At 42.7% G+C, this 19,426-nt stretch overlaps 1 protein-coding gene across 2 annotated transcripts in view; it reads left to right on the top strand.

Annotated features, from left to right (window-relative positions):
- Nucleotides 1-19,426, top strand: part of SDK1 (sidekick cell adhesion molecule 1) — a 417,916-nt gene that overhangs the window by 359,836 nt on the left and 38,654 nt on the right. For both annotated transcript variants that reach the window (XM_075058380.1, XM_075058379.1), the window contains 5 exons: nucleotides 199-302; nucleotides 2,064-2,134; nucleotides 7,053-7,188; nucleotides 9,075-9,134; nucleotides 11,122-11,223. In XM_075058380.1, coding sequence (XP_074914481.1) covers nucleotides 199-302; nucleotides 2,064-2,134; nucleotides 7,053-7,188; nucleotides 9,075-9,134; nucleotides 11,122-11,223 — 473 coding nt within the window. The remainder of the gene's footprint in view (nucleotides 1-198; nucleotides 303-2,063; nucleotides 2,135-7,052; nucleotides 7,189-9,074; nucleotides 9,135-11,121; nucleotides 11,224-19,426) is intronic.

Below are 19,426 nucleotides of genomic sequence, written 5' to 3'. Positions count from 1 at the left end.
GTAGCAAAGGTGCGAACACCCCGGTGTCATGAGGAGGCTGGGGGGAGGCTGCAAAGAAAAGGCGATGTGGAGAAGAGGCAAAACTGCTCAATAACTTTAGTCACCAGCGGGCAGGTTATCTGCAGAGGCTTGTTCGGAGGCAAGTTGCAACGGTGCGGGGAGATTTCATCCCTCGGCCTTATTTTTTATGTTCCACAGCTTGAACCCGTTCACCTCTTACAAACTGCGAGTGAGAGCAACCAACGACATCGGAGACAGCGACTTCAGCGCGGAGACTGAGGCGGTCACGACCCTGCAGGATGGTAAGCGAGGAGGAGCGGGGCGCTGGGGGCATCGCCGTGGGGTGGGCGCTCCCCAGTGCTCCCCAGTGCTGGACCCGCCACGATGTGTTCTCCACTGGGACCGTGGAGTGAAAATTCGACATCTACTGCGCTTTTGTTCATAGGAGATTGATACAGGTAGTAATGAGATGTGGCTGAATTAGTAACAGCAGCCTTAAGTGTCCTGCTGTGCCCTCTGATAATGAATCATACTTTCAGGAGTCTCAAAATGGAATTAAACTCCGTTTGATTGGCTTCCAAACCCTGCACTAACCATTATCTTTGCAGAAATTGAATAATTTACAAGAGATCATTAAAAATAAATGTAGAACCATGCATACATTTGAAGAAGTTTCTTCAATTGTTTTCACTCACCATCCACATCAGTCTGCACTATGGCAAAATTGCTGAGGTGTAAGTAAGAAAGAGTATGAACCTCCTGGAAACATGAGCATTTAATCCTGCAGATCAGGGCTAGTAAACTGTGAATGACATTGACAAGGCTTTTATTTTTAGCCTTAGAGATCAGCTTCTAATTCCTTGATTGTATAAAGTCAGTGCCTGAATGCAGAAGTAGCTCTGATGTCTTGAATGGAGAAGGGAACTCTGCAAAGTGTGAAAAAGCATCAGTATTTACCGTTAGCCTGGGAAATGGGGTAATACTGGGATATATATATACACACGTGGTGCTAGGAATTAGCCAGTATTTCATACAGCTCAAGGAATGACTAGTTAAATACGACATTGAGATATAAAAATAGGAAACAATTTTGCAAAGGAATGTTTAAAGTATGTGATCTTGAAATCAGAAAAACAGAAGACAGAGCTCAGGAGGATCCTAAGTTGAACAAGAACCCATGTAATACTTGAATAATGTGCTTAGTAGCCTTTTAAAGCCATCCTGACTCTCCACCTTCCTGAACAACGGCTGCTGTATCAGCGCAGGCTATAACTGGTACTAATGAGGCAGCACTGGTTCACTGTTTCGGAATTTAAAATTTTATTTTCAGTCCTCTTTGAATTTAGCTACAGTGAATCCGGAGTTGTGCTTGGCCTCCTCACAATACAATGGGGAAACACTGTGAAAGCCTCTCACCTCCTTAACAAACGGAACATTTATTCTGCTGAGCAAACCTGGTGCTGCCACTAGAGCATTGCACTGTGGAGGGCTGTCAGCTCCTGATAAGCCTTCCCTTCTTCGTATTTGAGCTGGGAGCTGCTATAGTGTGTGTGTGTATGTGCTATAGGCCGTGGGCACAGGAATGGGTTAACCTGTGGTAAATCAAGCCGTCCTGACTAAAATAATCTGTGACTATGCGACACAGCCTCCTAAAAACAAGGTGGGCTTGCCCCAGCTATGGCAAAAATATCGTGGAAAATACGGGAGCGGTTTGCTCATGCTTTCAAGCACGCACGCAGCTGGTTTAAGTTCTTTTTGAATGTGTATCCAGTTGTTTGTGAGCAGCTGGCACGCTGCAGCTTCCTCCAGATTTATGCCCTCAGCTGTCCTCTTATTCCTGCTCAAGTTGCCAAGGCCACAGGTAGAGCAAGGGATGTACGAGAAGTGGCTGGCTTCTGCCTAGATTGCAATATTCATATCCACCACATTGCTTTTGAGACCCACCGCGTAGTAGCTGGGATAGAAGATTTTCTTCAGCAGTGAAGGAGAACCTGATGAACAAAAGCTGCTCGTTTTCCACCCTGTTGCTATAACTGCTTTGGTTACCTTTTTTTCTTGTTTAGTTCCAGGTGAACCACCCAGTTCTGTGTTAGTAACTCCCCACACGACTTCATCTGTCCTTGTGCAGTGGCAGGTAGGTAAAATGAAAAATTTTGATGTTTCTGGAACAATTTTTTGGTTGCTTTGACTTGTTGACCTTAATGGTACATTGCAAGGGACGTTTTTCCTAAGCTGGAAGTATTGTAGTAGAGTTGAAGGACTGCAGCTCCTTTCTTATTTTCCTGATCTAGGCATATATTTTAGTGATGGATGGAAATTTCTGACAGTTGCTTTTACTTTGTGCCCCATGAGGGAAAGCTTGGGGGGTAAAGGAATTTGTAGTGATGCCCAAGATCATTACTTGTACAGATTTTCCTGTCCTTTCATTGATATCAATAGATGTGCATCTTTACATGGAAAACATTCAATAGAGTGCGGCATTGGTAAAGATCAGGTAATCAAAAGCTCAACTTTCGTTCGCATTGCATACCGCCTCCTTCAGCTGCTGAAATAATCAGAAGCGCATGCTGTGCCTGAGATCCTGTTCATACCTTTGAGGAACTCCACATGCCCTTTTGGCTCTTTGAGGGCTTAAAATCGAAATTTTTTTCAGAGGAGAGAAATGAAGTTTGAGCTCTCCATAATATCTCTTGAGTTGGATGTGAAAGTATTCGTGCCAAGTCTGCGTTTTATATAGGCATTTCCTCTGCCTTCCTTTATCTTTCACTACTGGCCTCCTGGGAGATGCTGGAACATTTTGTGACCCAGTGCCTGAGGCTTCTTTTTGCAGAGTGAGCATTAATAGAGGGAACCCAGTGGGGTACTGCGCGTTATCCATAACCTATCCTGGAAAGCCTCTGCCCACCCTGCTCCTGGGACAGCGTCCCACGAACATAATAAGGATAGCTTTGGACAGATTGCATTAGAGTGAAAAATGTACATACGTGTTTACAGTACAGATGGGGCTCCTTGCGTTTTTGGAAAAAAAAAAATATATGTATGAGGGTCTGTTTATTGCTATGCAGCAGCACTTTAAAAATATGCCTGGCTGTACTGCTGGGTTGCTGGCCCAAGTTCACACAGCATAATACTAAGCAACAACATTGCTTACAGCGTGTTGAACAAATAGAAGACATGTTGAACTGTTTTGCCAAAGGAATTACGGAGAGATGTAAATCTACCACCCCACCTACAACTAAAGCCCACAGTAAAGAAAAAAGGTATACAAGGAGAGGAAAAAGAGGATGTGAGGCATGATGTACTGCAGAAATAAACATTCCCCCAATTGACTGATTATTGGTGTGTAGTTAATGTGAAATAGGTAGTTGTTTAGGTAATTGGATGCTTTTTATTTCATGAAAATGAAATGGGGTTGTTGTGCCAGAGCCATCTCAAGGGAGTTGTGGGCGATTATATGTCATTACTACATGTATATTAATAGGTCCTGGTAATTCAGCCGTACTATATTTTTCAAATAAACAAAAATCTTCAACTCCTACAATAGCCTCCAATTAAGAGGAAGTTTCACAGCAGTGTCTAAGAAATAATGTAAACTGAAAACAGCAGTCAAGCTAAATGGGAGAGTAGATTTCCAAGCAAAGCTAAATTTTTAACTTTGAGCTGTGTTAATAATTCACAAAACAAACTCTAGATGCACTATCTGTGCTTTCAGCTGCTTGGTCCAATCAGTCCGTTATTTTTAAATTTAAAGTAGGAAGAAAATAAGTAATTTCCATTGAGGTCTCTTGTATCAATAATGCAAGGTTATTTCAAATGTTCTGGAGGATGTTACAGTTAACATCAGGACCGTGTACTGTTCTGCTTCTACCTTAGAGATAACAATTATTCAAACTTGCATTTTAGTCGTTTTTTAAATTATTTTTAAACAGCACAAAAATGTTTCTTACTTCTGCACAACATTACAGACTGCCACTCATAATCATTTTACCTATTTCAGCAGATCCCTGAGGCCTTCCTACAAAATCCTAAATAATCCATTACATCAAAAGCAGAGTTTTGTCCATGAAAGACAGACAGGAAGGGGAAGACCTGACCTTTTAGCGGAGTACCCTTTTCAGGAAAGAATCATCATTTCCATGGCAAGGGGAAAGACAGTTTTCAAGCCATTTATTTTCTGAGCTTTCCTGTCCTAAATTTAAAGGAAGGAAAAAATGGAGAATCACGTGAAAGCATAAGAAAACAATGCTTGCTATCAACACATCAGTCTTGTACCACAATAAGGAATGAAGCTTTATCTGTTAGGCAGTTATATGGCAGAGCAGGGAATAACAGTCTCTTTCCCAGCTTCAGCAGTGTTTTCCTTTTAAGATTCTGTAGGAATTCCACCTCAACTTCTTTTTTTAAATTGAAAAAACCCATATATTAATAGGTAAAACAGGAAAAGACATCGAATCTTTCCAAGAGCACCTTCCCTCTAGGTAATAATTAACAGAAATACAAATCCATGTAATGTTCACAGGATTTTTTTCGTTGTGTGAAGTTTATTTCCACGCTGGATAGGCTTTGTTTTCTTGCAGCCTCTCTCCTCCTTTGTGGTGATGCACTCAAGATGTGTCCTGGTGGGACAGTGCCCCCCTTTACCCTGTCTCTGGAGAAGATTGTCTTCACGTTTTGCGTTGCGACTCCCCCCTGCCAGGACAGGAGACAAGGACACTGCCTTGCTGTGGAGCCCTTCTCTGCTAGCGAACCATCAGGGCTAAAGCAACTTCAGTGTAATATAGAAAACAAGAGGAAAGTCAGAAGATTGGAAAAGGAAAAAAAAAAAATCGCGGCAGATATACTAGTAATTGCCGGTAAACCATATTTCATCTTCTCCACCTCGCGGAGGAGAACGTTTCAGCTGGTCCGTGAGCGATCACATCATCAGGCAGCCCTGGAGAAGGCTGTCGCTTTGTTCAGTCTATTTGCTCGGTCCCTTGGACAAAGGGCTCAATCCGAGACCAGGAAAGGCTGTTGTACAAGAGGTTGATTTATTTGCCTTGTAAAATGGAGTCTGAGAGGGAATATGATTGCCCTTTTTAAAATACACCATGGGAGTAAACAGCCCATAGGGAGAAGAACTATTTAACCCAAAAAGCAACGTTAGCACAGGAACAAATGGTTATAAACCTGCTATGAATTATTTAGATTAGAAACTAAATGAAGGTTTCTCACTGCCCAAGTAGTGAGGCTTGGACCGGCTTTCCAACAGGAATACCGGAAAGCAGAAAAATCAGCTTGTTTTCTGGCGGAGGTTGCTCCGTTTGTGAAAAGGACTCGAAGCAGCTGACTTTCTGCAGTCTGGAGGGCCTCATCCTGGTGCTTCTTGAGGTCCCTCACAATCCTGCATTCCTAGACCATTCTGGAATGCAGATGCTAAATAATAGTGAAAGCTGGTCAGAACTTCTCCAAAGGATGGAGCACAATAATGACCATGACACAATGATGAATGAGGTTCTCCAGCCATGCAGAGTAAGTACAGCAAGATCTTGGGATTATTTGGATTGCTTTCGGCAGGCTCTGGGCAGGACCACTGCAAAAGAAGGCGGCTTCGTGCAGGAGCAGTTTCTGCTCCTGGCAGCTGTGTAGCTTTCTTACACTCTGGTTCACGTAATTTTCTTTTCTGGTTTCCATAAACTGCAATCTTTCTACTTAATTCCTTCAGCTCTCACCCAAAGCAAAGTCCTTTGCGCTGAGACAGGACAGCCCTCTCTCTCCTCCTGCCATCTTAATGAAGTAATGGAAAATTCTTGTCATTTCTGGAGGCAGAATGCTCAGTTATTACCAAATATCTTCCTCCTTTCCTGTAAAAATATTCTTACTTTCTTCATTAAAATTACATGTGGTATTACCTTCTATTGTGACAGCATTTCACACCAGCACTTAATTTTTCCACAATGGACAGAAGGTTTTTCTTAGTAAAGTTCTCAAGACTGCTAGGGATCTTTTTGGATTAAAGGTGAGATCATCATTAAAATCCTTTTCATTTGTACTTTCAGCCCCTTAAATTTCAGTACAAGAATCTTTAGAAGACAAATGGCTCAGGGCATCTTTTCTTCTCTGTAGTTCTTAGCCTGTATTAGACTCATGAAAGTAATTTTTTTCCCAAACATGAAGAATCCCTTTGCTTGTCTCGGTTTAAGCGAGCCATTCAGACAAAATTCTCCTTTTCAGCGTACTGGCTGTATATCTGTATCTGAAGGAAGATGTGAGGGGCTGCTGAAGAATCCTTGCTGAGGTGCTATGTCTTTGAGTGTCTTCCAAGGCGTTGCAGAAGAAAAAAAAAAACGTGTATCTGAGCCAGCCCAATGGCCATACGTACGGTACTGCTCTAAGCTGGTACGGAGACCTGGGTTTGCCTGTGGGACTGGACTTAAGCAACACACCAGAGTCCGTCATACCATGACTCCTCTCTAAATGCCTCTCTGAGGCTATTGGACCTATTTTCATCTTCCTAATTAAAGCCAGAATACACCAATTCTTTGTTATTTTCTCATCAGTCTTTCAGTAAAATAATGCCAAACGAAGAATGTTCTATAAACAGTCCCCAAGGAAAATAGCCACTAAAGAAATTCTGTCTTTGACAAAATAATTTGTTTCTTTTCATCTCAGAAGACATGAAATACTGTTTTGCTGTTCCACTGTTGGTGGCCAGCACCATGCATTTTCAGGGACATGCTTATTTATATTCTTTATCACACACGAGTTTCCGTGGAGCAAGAAGGAAGGGAGCTTAGCTCTTGGTGTAGTGCATCAGGTGTCAGTTTTTACGTAAGGAACCTTTTGTAATCACCACAGCTGAGTGAAATCATCAAAGTTGCCTTTAACTTGTGTTTTTCAAATTACACAACCTTTGACCCCGTATATTATTAATGGCTATTTTCACCAGAGAGCACTGTGTCCCTTCGCACAGGGCTGGTGTCAGCTACTGCCCGTTGCAAGGGACGTTTGTTGCAATGCACGTCTTAACAAATATCTTCCAAATTAACTTTCTTAATGTGAATGTTTTTCAGCCACCCAAAGTCGAGAGTCTAAACGGTTTGCTGTTGGGATACCGGATCTACTATCGGGAGCTGGATTATGACACTGGAGCTGGAACAGAATCCAAAACCATCCAGAACCCTTCAGCTTTAAGAGCAGAGCTCACACGTAAGCCTGTGTTTTGGACCCTATAAGATCCCAGAATGGTAATACATCATTACACCAGACACTATATGACCTCTTGCCCCATGAAAATAACACACAATTGTGTTTAAGAGTGCTGGGGATAATTTAGCTTTTACACAATCAGGGTGAAGGTGCTGGAAAATGCTAATAGCTTCTGTCTGGTCAGCATCGCTTGTAATGGTACATGTTAATCTATGCCAGCATGCTTGAATTGATGTTCTGTCCCCCATGTATCCTCTGATTTCCTGCTTTCTGCTACCTCCATTTCATTATTACCCTGGTATACTTTGTTCTGCCATCAGACAAAGAAGAGAGAGACTTCATTTTCCTCAGCTGGGAACCTTTTTCTTCCTTGCTATTTTTTAATAGTTTTTATAATTGACATTTTGTTTTTCTTTTTGCAGTATAAGAAAACAGCCGAGGAGACATTTTAAATAGAATCTTTACAATTTCAAAGTGCTTGTCCGTATTTTGGAAGAAAAGTGCAAAAATGAGCAAGAATTTTAAGGTGCATGCTTGCCATGTTAGTCACTGGGGTTTTTGGCTCACATGGAAAGAAGGTGGAAAGGGAGAGGAATAATAGAAAAATGAAAAGGATTTTTAGACAAAGGCTAGAAAGGAGATCAGAGGGAAGAATAGGCAGAATAAGATAATGGGAGGCAAAGATGTAAGCACTCGGTAGCCTGACCGATATGGTCCAGCAATGAGACGTGCTCATGGAGGGACCAGCTTTTGTCCTGTTTGATGTCAGCGGAATAGTCAGAATAACATAATACTCACTTGAAGAGCAGCAGAATAGGGTTGAGTGAGACTATTTTAGTATCTTACATCATCTTCCGTGTTTTCCAGAACCCATAAAAGTGGTTTCTACAAAAGCAAGAGTGATCTTTGCGAGGGTGTGGAAAAAGTGGATGCTTTAAATATAACGTAAAGACCTAACTCTGACCTCACTTACATGGTCAGCGCTGAATGAGATTTCCCAGACTCTATAGAGTTTTAGCTAGGATGGAGTAGAGATGTAAAGCTCCTATAGGTGTAGGTTTGCATAAAGGTTGTTTCCAGACAAAAGCTGAATGACTGACTGTGTATATTATCATGAAATAATGACTTTGGATGTTCTCTCGTCTCACCCGTTTCTTCTTTTTCCCTCTTCTTGGCTGGCCCTGCAGCTACGTTCCTGATAGCTGTAGAGTAGGAAAAAAATGTGCTGTACCTCTCCAGGGAGTCAAGAGAGAGAGAAAGGGGTGGAGACAAGTGTATTTTAAGAAAAATTTCCCTCTTTCTCCTCATAATATGACAATTCTCGCCTTAGAACACCTCTATTCCTCACTGACCTGCGGTTTTGCACAGCTTAGCATATTATTAGAATTCGCTCACAGCAGGAATATTGAATTCTATAAGTGAAACTGTGGGAAATCTAACACGCATTTAAAGAAACGGGTCCTGTCCTATTGTAAGTGTTCGCTCTTTGTGGCCCGTGTACCAGGTCTTTATCCTGCAGCTCTTCAGGTTTTGAATTTTTGCATGTTGAGAAATAAGGATGTAATACAGCGTTGAGAGGTTCCCCCCTAGAAATTGTTTCATTTTTACTCATTTGTTCTATTTAATCTAGAAGTCAGAACGTTTCTGTGTTGTATATTTGTGAGAGTCTCTGTTTGAGGAGGAAATGAAACAGCCCTGTGTGAGCGAGATGCTTTTGATGTGTTACGAGAGTGTGATGTGATTTTATTGCCCTTCAAGGTATAGTCCTAAAGCTCAAACTGTGTATGTGTGTGCTGCATCATTTGCCTCTGTCTCTGCTGTACATCATTTGCAATAACTATTTCCTTGCACTGTAACAAGCTTTCTGCTTTGCTTACCCTGAATAGCCCAAAGCAGCTACAAGACAGTGAACAGCAGCTCTGCATTAACGACGTATGAATTAACACGTAAGTGCACATTGCCTTTAGATGAGACTCTTTGTAATGGTTCAAAATACACTATAGGCAAACCTCTATGGTTCTCCTCAGCAGATCTAGCAGAAATCAACACAGATTAATGATTCTGCTTTCTTGAGTTTCTTTTTCTTTAAGTCTCTGCTTTCCCTACATCAAGAGACATTGATGATGCAAGTAGGTAGCTGTTGTAAAAATGTGGCTGCTGGGAAGGTAAAACATTATTGACTGTAACAACCCAGTATTGCTGATGCTAAATGAATTTTCATTCGCTTGCTACATATTTTGCAGTCCATCTGAGTTTAGCTGTATCACATCATTAGTCCTATGATTCAAGCATTGCAATGCTCAGGCATTCCATGGAGTAGGAGGCCACTTTAGAGAGGGCCCAATGAATTTATGTGCATCTCCAGAGGTGTTTTCAATTGGAAATGAATAAAATAGCATTCGACAGAGTTCAAAGGCAAGTTGCTTTGTGGTGGTGATGGTTCACTAGATAGGTTTTGCCCAAGGCTTTTGAGTCACAGATTGTGATGGGCTAAAAAAAAAAAATGAAGCCCTATCCCCACAGAAACTTGCATGCATGAACTCTCACGTGTTCCATTTTCTTCCACATCCAGTTAACACTAAAATCTCCCTTGTGGCTTTTCATGGCAGCAATTAAACTTTCCCTGTACAAGCTGCCCAGTACTATATCCTATATATCTTACCATTTTTTGTTTGTTTGTTTACGAACTTAGCATCATTATTGCCAATTTGCTTGCTACATGTTTTGCAGTCCATCTGAGTTTAGTGGTATCACATCGAAAAATTAGTGATGTATAGGATATCATTTACAGTATGCCTGAGACTTGGGAATCATGCTGGACTCTTGAGTCAGATACAGGAGCACAACACTTGTAAATGCTTCTGTGAAACTGAAATTAGACGCATCGGTATGATTAGGCTTATTTAACCTTACCAAACTGATGGCATACTGTCAGCCACAGAGTTAAGGGTACTATGTGATTCATAGATAGCAGAGAAAATTATCGGCAAAGGAAGAAATTTGGACACCTGGCCATGCGTGTCTTAATTCAATGCTCATTTCAATAGGGCAATTTATGTTATTGATTGCTCTCTTACTCTAATTTCACTGTTAAATATTGTAGATGATAAATATTTCTGTTAGGATTGATTCTTTCATCCTGAAAATGCAAAATCTGAAACTGCTCAGGCATTGCCTCCCCTAATGACGTTGACATGATTCTCCTCCACCCTCGTTTGCATCTGCTAATTATCTTCATACAGTTGGGTTTTTCTAGATTTTTTCACACTGCTCTCTCTCGCTCTCCTACCTCATCTATCAGAGTAGTTTCTATATGTGAGCAAAGGAATTGGTTGCCTGGTGGCCAAATGGACTCCGGACTTCAAAATCTCCTTTCTCTTTGTGATTGATGTTCAGGCTGCAGTCCCTTTGAAGGAAAAGATACCCATGGAGTACTTGGAATGGGACACCAGATTCCCCACTGCAGATCATCTTCTGCACCCTCTTTCAGCAGTGACGTTCTTGAGCAGTGCAATTGCTAAATGAAGTCCCTAGGATTAGGCAAAGACTTGAAACCATGCTCCTTCCTACCAGTAGAAAGCAAAAGGCCCATATGTTGAACATTCAAAGCAAAGTCCTGCCTTTTTCTGTCATTAAGAACAACCTAGAGATGTTCCTCTAGCTAGTTACCCATCAGGAATGATTCCTCTTACTGGAGCAACACCATGAGGGAACACTAGAAAATCTTGCCATTTCATTGCAAAGATCCTTCATAATTATGCAAATCCTGCTATGATGTGTGAATTAAGGGAAGATGGCAGTAGAGATTGCACTAATTGTACTGCTTAATGCTGTATTTCACAAGAGAGAAGTCTGGTGATAAAGAGGTGAGGGAGTCTAAAAAGTACCTGTAATACAGTATAAATAATTACATATAATATTTTACCTTTTCAGAGTTGAAGAAATACAAGAGATATGAAGTACTAATGACAGCTTATAATGTAATTGGTGAGAGTCCTACCAGCACACCAGTGGAAGTGTTTGTGGGCGAAGCAGGTAGGTAAAAGGAAAATGAGTTGTGTTTTGGTTTTTTTTTTAAAGTACTGACATGTTTTAATATTGTCCAGATAATATTTAATATTTGTCCAGGAAAGGGAAGATTTGAAAAATTCCCCAGTCATGATCGCTAACAGTTTTTTGTAGCGTCCTCTCCTGGAATAGGTTGGCAGTGATGATTTCTTGCCATTTGAAAGCCAGTTGGTCTGCATGAACGAGGGGAGAAAGGGCATTTGAAAGAAAGAAGAGAAAATATTTTTGGAGTTGCAGGAGGATGACTGTTCATACCAAATTAGCTTGAGGGAAAAATTGACTCAAGTTAAAGAAGTGAAAAGTGGAGCACAGGAAAGCCACAAGGGAAAAGAAACAAAACTACAAAACAAGGGAGACTTGGAAAGCTGGTTCTTTTATTTTATAGCTCTCTGTGTAGAGACATTGCCTGTGCACCACATCTTGCTGTATTTTTACGCTCTTGGAAGTAAAGAAGACACTGTGTCTGGTTTAATGCTAGCTTTGAAGGCACAGATGATGATTACTCTCAGGAACATACAGACTCTATAGCTGCATCCAGCCTCTACAGCAGCTGAGGGTCAGTGGCACTATTCGTGCCTTTACTTATTATGGATCTAGTGCACGAATCCAGGCTGTATTTATGAAATGTAACTTGCTGATCATTTTAAAATCCCTCCATTGGAAGGCCAGAGGCAGAAATCAGGACGAGACAGTTAACTAGACACTTCTTTGAAGGCTTTGCGAAACAGGTGATTTTGCAGAGCCCAGATAACCAGCAGCTGAGTCTGTTCTTCTCAGTAACTCTAGCTGAGAAGTGTAGGACTGGAATAGCTGATGTCTTCCTCACAGCCACGGCAGCGGTGCCGTATTTATGGTGACCCCAGCTGGAGAGAGGCTGGCTTCGAAATAGTTGTTAGTTATGGTATCAATTTCTGCAGCAGCGTCTTTTGAAGCTTAGAACAAGAATAGGCAACACGCACCCTCCTGTTGTTCAGTCTGCCGCCGTGAACGAATCTGATTACGCTTTTGTTCTTCTGTCTCAAGGCTAGGATGTGGAAGCTATCAAACCCAGCACTAATTCATTTTATTAATATTCATTAACTATTCTATTGCTCAAAACTAAGCAAAGCACATTTTTTTAAACTCTACTTAACCTTTTCATTTCAAATGTGGTGTAACATTCACTATCTTTCTCTGAAAACATCATAAATTAATCAGAGCAGCATGGTTCTGGAGAGACAGCTGGCAATATTTACATTTTTTTCTAGTTTGCTGCTGCTCCAACTTACTTCTGCAACTGCAGCAAAGAAAGCCCCAAGTGGAACGAACTGTATCTGGCTTCAAAATACATTTTTGTTTCAGAGCTAAATATCTCACTGCTGCAAATGGAGCCAGCACTTGCATTTATACACATGTACACGGCACAGAAAGTCACCTGGGGAAAACAAGGAAATGCTGTTATATCGTGTCTTTTAATCCCACGGTCCAGGTCTTCCTTATCGTTACTCAGTCAGGGAACAGGGCAGTGGAAGGAGCTGAACTTTGGAGGAAACTGAGATATCCAGGAGACCTCCTTTCACAGGCAGGGCTGGTATATCTGAAGTCATAGTGCGACTCAGATGGTTTTTTAGAAATACTGAATTTACCTCTGGTTAGGGACAATCCAGGTTCATGCGGTAGAAATGATGAATGTAGGATCTTCCTGCCGATTTTCACTCTCGTTGCGTGAAGTTATTATGCTTTGTTATATAACTGCCTCTTCCACCTCCAGAACTGGCTGTGATTTATCCTGTGAGTAAAGTGATTGGAGCTGGTATTGCAATTTAAGTTTTAAATTGATTTGTGACACCTTTGAGTTAAAGTGTGCTGTGGAAATACAAGTTTTTGTTGTTATTGTTTGCTTGATGTTCTTCCCCATGGTAAAGGCAGTTAAGCAGCAAGCTGGAAAAAATGGGTCTGCTTAGCTTCAGCAATGGAGCATCCATGTTAAAAATAGAGAAAACCTTCCCAATAAACAACAAGTGCTGACAACACAGGCATAGCGCTGAACACAAAATGAATGAAGGGGACCAGTCCCCGGTCTGAAAGCCTCAGATAACTTACGTCTCAGTACTGTTAAACGGTGCTTCATTCTGCCGTAAGGGTTGCAGTAATTCTGGTAGGTGCGAGAATGTTCCTCTCTTGGTTGTAAAAAGGAATATACTGCACGTGCCTTTGGGGAAATGTGCTAGAATTAGGCCAGCTCAGTCAAAATATCCAATTCTGTGCAGTTCTGGTGGGTGTTTCGTACAGCGTGGGGCACCTGGAAATAATACTGACAGTTGATGGGCTTGTTTGGCTTCTGTGTCTGGTGCAGCCAGACGAGCAATGCAGAAGGAGGAGTGTCTGTAATTCCTTCCTTCCCTCTTGCGCTCTCCCCTTTTTAGATTTGAAGAGTTTCCTATCATCGTATCTGGATTTTTACAATAAAAGCTCCAGTAGACAATGGAGCCCCCTGACAATCTTAGGGGAAAAAAGCCATTTAAACCAACCTTCTGGCAGTTTTGCCAATCAAACGAGTAAAAAGCATCCGGATGGGGAGTCTCTCTCGAGCCCTTGAGTGCCGTTGAGCTGTAACTCAGCCAACAGCCTCCTTGGGCAGCCCGAGCGCTCAGGTCTCACTTACCTCTGGCTGATGGGCAGGAGGAAATTTTGGGAGAGAACAACCTGCTGGTAGGCAACAGACCTCTGTATCCTGACTTGCCTGGTGAATAAAAGGAGCTGGATGCAAGTGTTTGGGGGGTTTTGTTCTTTGTTTGTTTGGGGTTGGTTTTTTTTTTTTTTGCTACAGGTGGAGCAAAACCTTTTTGTTGTTACAATAGCCCATAAGATCAAAGCCCTGGCAAAGGCTCCATTGTGAGTTCTGCCTGGACGTTCCCAAAACTCGCTGGCGTGGAGAGCAATTCTTCGCCGTGCCAGGAGAGCGGGCTGGGAGTCCTTGCGCTCAGCGAGGAAGGATGCGCTGCCTGCTCAGCCTGAACAGAGCTGGTGTCCTTCCCCCACCTGCCTCAAGCATCTGGATCCTTCTCATCCGTGGACCAGAAGATCCTCGTAACGTTGCCTTTTTAGAGCTGGCTGCAGCTCTGCCCTGCTCGTTAGAGAACCATGCGCATCTCCCGACAAATGACAGAAAAATTGAAAGCCATCACTTGCAGAAATTAGGAAGGGAGTCACAGCCCCGTCGGCAAGCCCCCTTCTCGCCTTGTTAATTCATTTAACAGTTCAGCTGTCAGGGATGCTGGCTTTGATTGGGAAGGCAGTGAGTGTTCAGCGAGAGGCTGGGTACTGATATTCATCCCAGCCCTAAATGCAGCTGCTACCAGAGGTGCTGTTCTGCTCGACTGAAATTAAGACTCTGTTAGAGCAGCCACTATATCAAGAGCATTATTCTACCAGGTCGCTGTCACTATCTGATTGTGTGGTGGGCTCTGGAGTTCAGGAGACTCCGCTACCTGCATTTTAATTAAACAGAAATCACAGGTTTGGGGCAGGTGTGCTTCACCTAATTTGGGAAGGTGAATAAAATGGAAGGCAGCAATACAAATCCTGTGCTAATGAGCCTGCAGCCTCCAGTGCTTCTCCCGTATACTGCAAAGCTGTTCTGGATGAAAAATAATGGAATACATAATTTCTTCCAGCAGCTGCTGCTGGAGGAGAGCACATGTGTGCAGAGTGGAGGTAGCAGAAGGGGTGAAGTGCACTGAGAGACACTAGCCTTTAAAGAGGTTGTAAATCCATTTGTGTGAAGAAGGGAGTGATGTGTGTCATTATAACTGATGGTGACATCGGTGACCTTCAGAATTCACAAGAACTGATGAGGCTGGTTTGTTGTTGTTCTTTTTAATAATGGTCTCTGAGAGGTGGTTCTGCAATGGGAAAGGCAAGGAGTAAAAAGACCTGGGAGACAGATCTCTTTCTTAGAAGTCCTTCGTTGAAATGCCGCCTTGATTGTGCCATCATCTTTCAGAAGAGGTTTCCTGGCTGTCTCACTTTCTTCCAATTGAAACTGTAGCTTGGAAAGGAACAGGAGTGAAACAGAGGAACGACTGCTTCTTAGCTCTCTTTTCTTACCGTCTTCAAAAACCTGCATCTATCTCTTGGTGCAAAGCTAGCAGATGCCAAAATAAATTTCCCACTGTTACCTGCAATTATTTTCATCTGCTCTCCTGCTGGCAGCTCCACAGGTGTTCCTGGTGTTCACAAACTTTATTTTGTCCACCCTTAGCTGACACACGCAGGGAAGCTCTGCTCTGCCAGTAATGTCAGGGGAAGCACTCAGAGCTGCCTGGCCATCTCCAGCATTTTATAGGCAAGAAATAGAAACCATCTGGAAAGCTCCAAGACCAGAAATAGTCATTTGGGTTTGGGAAAGAGAAGACAAAATAGAAGAAGCCATGCTAAGGCGAAAGAAGCCTCGTAAGGATGCAAAGACTTGACTCCAGGCACCTGGCTCCCCTTTAGAAGCTGTTTCTAGCAAAGAGCTCTTGTCCCTTCTTACCTGGTTATCTGTGCTTGGGCAATGTCCCGTTGTCATTCATGCTGATGCCAGAGGTTGTCAGAACAAGGCTGCCTTTTCCCTGAGTGTTTTCGTCTCTTTCTGCAGGTCTCTCTCTTTCCGTGTGTTCATACAAAACACAGTACGTGGTGTCACCTCCCCATCGCAGGTCGATTTTTGGGGAAGGGAGTCCCTCAGCGCTACCTTGGGCCCCCCTTTCTCTTATAGCCCAGAAGCTTTATCTCCTTCCCTGCCCCGAACGTAGCTGAGAAGATGCTGTGCGGAGTAAAGTCCCCTGTGCCTCCTTGTTAACAGCCTACGAGAGGAATGACAACATTTCAACGCATTAGAGCTGGCAGCTTCAATCAGTCCGCTGTGGCCCCCTTGGCTGTTTTCTCCTATCTGTTGGGGACACGTGGGCCGTGTCTCTCGGTGGGTGACTGGGGGTATGCAGATAGGGAGCACGTCGCTACTGGCACGGCTAGAACAGGGTGGGCATCTCCATTCCCGACACCACTGGAGGAGAGGAGGATTATTGTGGCCATTTCACATGGCAGTAGTCTAAAACCTGTCAGCCTGGGGATGGTATCTTCCCTTGATAAACAAAATGGGATGGAGGGAAGCTATTGGAAAATAGTATAATAAAGAAATTAGTGGTTTCACTTGCTCAAGCTTTAAACAAAGGGGTTGACCTTCCTTGGCACTTTAAAAGCACTAAGCCTGTGAAATATTAAGGTATTTGCCTTTTAATCGTTGACACTTCCGAACATCAGCAAAAGGCTACTTTTGGGGGGTGGCAGGGTGTTTGAAACATTGATTTTCCTTTTCCCCTCCCCTTTAAATTCAAAAAATCTGCAAAGCTGTTCCAACATCATGCTCAATTGTGAATGAGCCTTACACACAGCCATTCTGGGAATGCCCTGCTCCAGGAGTGGCACTGGGTTTTCATCCTGTCCCCAGTGTCTTTCTCTCTAAGGAAGGACAAGTTCTCTGAGCTCGGAGTTAAAGATCCAAGCCATGTTCTCCAACAGTGCACTAAAAGAGAATAAAGTCAGAGCAGAGCAAGAAAGGGAAACTATAGGAAGATGGAGAGGGAAGAAAAGCGGTGAGACATTTCTTGTTTGGACTGGGAAATAAACCTCTTTGCAGTTTCTCTTGCATTGCTGGAAACCGTTACGCCTGTATCCCAACAGCATTCCATTTCTGAGAGCAGGATCAGCCACTGGGTACATCCCGTCAGTACTTCTCGGTGGATTTTAAACTCCTCCAGACTCACTCTATGCATGGTTTCCACTTGGGGCTTGTCTGCAGCAAGTCCAATTTGGATTTGTTGTTCCCATCAATGCAGCTCCACTGGTGGTAATAGCAGTATAGATAGCACTCGGCTGCATTATCTAATCCTGCAGGGCTGTGACAGGATAGTAAAAAATAACAAACTAAAGTGTGCCTACATTAGAGCATTAGTCATTCCTTGTGTGTTTCTGGTATTGCTGCAATGCTGGGGAATTATGGATATGAATTTTCTGTATAAACCTTGGCTCTCTTTCCTATTCAAACCGGCTACTTTTTTTTAAGGGTTGTTTTACGTTCTTAAACTATTTACAGATGAGCACAAAGGTTTCATAATTAAACTTCCAAATTTGGTAGCTTAGCTCAGTAGCTGCTCTTATAATGGTAAGACAGAAAGTAACTGTGCCAGTGTGAGTCTGTGGAAGAAGTGTCCTTAATGTCAACATGTCAAAAAGACATCCCTGCAGCTCTCTGGAGACTGAAATCTAATGTCAAGGCAGAAGGAAGCAAAGTCTAAGTGAGAGTCGTACTGCTGTCAAAGCAAGTTATTCTACCATACAGGAAAAGGAATTTTAAGAGAATGCACTGGAAAGCAGTGTCCAGATTGAGACATAGATTTGATGGGCTTATTTGACATCTTTAATTCTCCATTGGCAATCCAGAAGCTCCCTAAAATGATTTGCAATGTTTTCATGCTGCAAGTAAAAGCTGAATGCGCGCCTCATTAACAGCTCATTAAGTTGTTAATATTGGTCATAAGCAGCCTTTGGTACAGCACAATGCTTTATACAGTGCGGCAGCTCCTGCTTAGCTCTAGTGTAATTGCCTCTTTTTATCACGTCTCAATGTAGGAAAGATGGTTTTGTCCAAGCAAAAATATCATCAGGTTTTGATCAACTGTGCTTGTTTATCTCTGCCTTGGGTGTGGGTGGCGTTGGGCTGCCATTGCCATGCGACGTTTTGCTCAGATGATGAACTTCCATCTCAAAAACCCAACAATTTGATGTCGATTTTCAGCACTGACTGTAGCCCGAGACCGACAGACTCTCCGTACTCAAATTCATCATCAGGACTCCTGTCTTTGTTCTGTAGTTGGTGCAAGCAGCAGTGGGAGTGGTAGGACAAATTAGCTGTTCTGCTGCAGTGTTCTATGTCCTGTGAAGAACCGAGTGCAGGGACATCCCTGCACAGTACACAGAGGGCAGAGGGATGAGAAGCCTGATTGTGTATGCAAAGCCTTACAGAACTAACAGTAGAGCTACTCCATTAAAAGCAAAGGAATTAACCTTCCTTTCAAAAACATGAGCCATCAGTAGTAAAGTAAAACGGACCATAAATTGCACTGGTAAAGAAGCGGGGAAGCCCTGGCTGATAACTCGTATTCAAGCAGACACGGGCTGGAGTTTGAGTATTTTTGACTAAAGGGTTATATTTGCAGCCAAATTTCTATTTCCTCTAATTGTGCAGTCCTGCTCCGCTTGTTTTCAGTCATCCTGGGATATGCAAGCAAAATGTTGTAAGTATTTTCATATGGGTCTCAACTCCCATGGCTTTGCCTCCTCTGTACGGCTTTGCTGTGAAGCCAGCTGTAGAGAAACACAGTTGGTTTTCTTTTCTGACATCTGTTTGCTGTATCCATCGTCAATCATGGAACTGGAGGCATTTCAGGTTGCCTGTTGTAGACTGAAAACAAAAAAGTTGCCATTTTTTCCTATGAAATATGAATTAGCAATATTCTAAACTATTTTGGCCACAGCGGTCCGGACACTGAGATGATATGGGGGTATAGGACCACAGTGATGAATTCAGGGACGCTAGGACTGCAAAACAAACACCGAAAGAGAAAACTCTGAGTGGAGAAAATGTAAATTTAATCTCTCTCTCCCCAGGAGCACAAGATCACAGTCCTCCGTGGGCTCCCTGGGGTTCCCTGACCATTGCAATCTGTAAATCCTAAATTAATCCCTCATGGGGGTCAGCTACCCAGACTTGCATTAAAGCCACAGCGAAAGGTTATCGCAGTGGCAGATCTCACCTGCTTGGTTTGACTTTTTTCTGATACGGCTTTTAACTTTTGGTATATGGCAAACCCAGTGGAGATTCACCCTAATTATTTGATACGCTCTCTTGACTTTAGTGGAGCATAAGGAGTTGTCGGTGCTTATTAGGCTTTAGTAGGTGCTGCCGTTACTATTAGTGAACATTAAGTGGATGCTTTTGTCAGCTACCATGAACTTGTGGTATTATGACATTAGAGTGTGGGATTAACAAATTATAGTGAGTGGAACATGACTATAAATGGAGGAGGAGGAGTCTTGGGAACCAGAGAACATGGGGAAATAGTCTGAAGTAGGTAATTTGGCCTCT

The sequence above is a fragment of the Buteo buteo genome, chromosome 27 (genome assembly GCF_964188355.1).
Source record: "Buteo buteo chromosome 27, bButBut1.hap1.1, whole genome shotgun sequence".
Classification (NCBI taxonomy): domain Eukaryota; kingdom Metazoa; phylum Chordata; class Aves; order Accipitriformes; family Accipitridae; genus Buteo; species Buteo buteo.
Note: the sequence above shows the minus strand (reverse complement) of the source record. Positions and strands in the feature narration are given on the sequence as shown.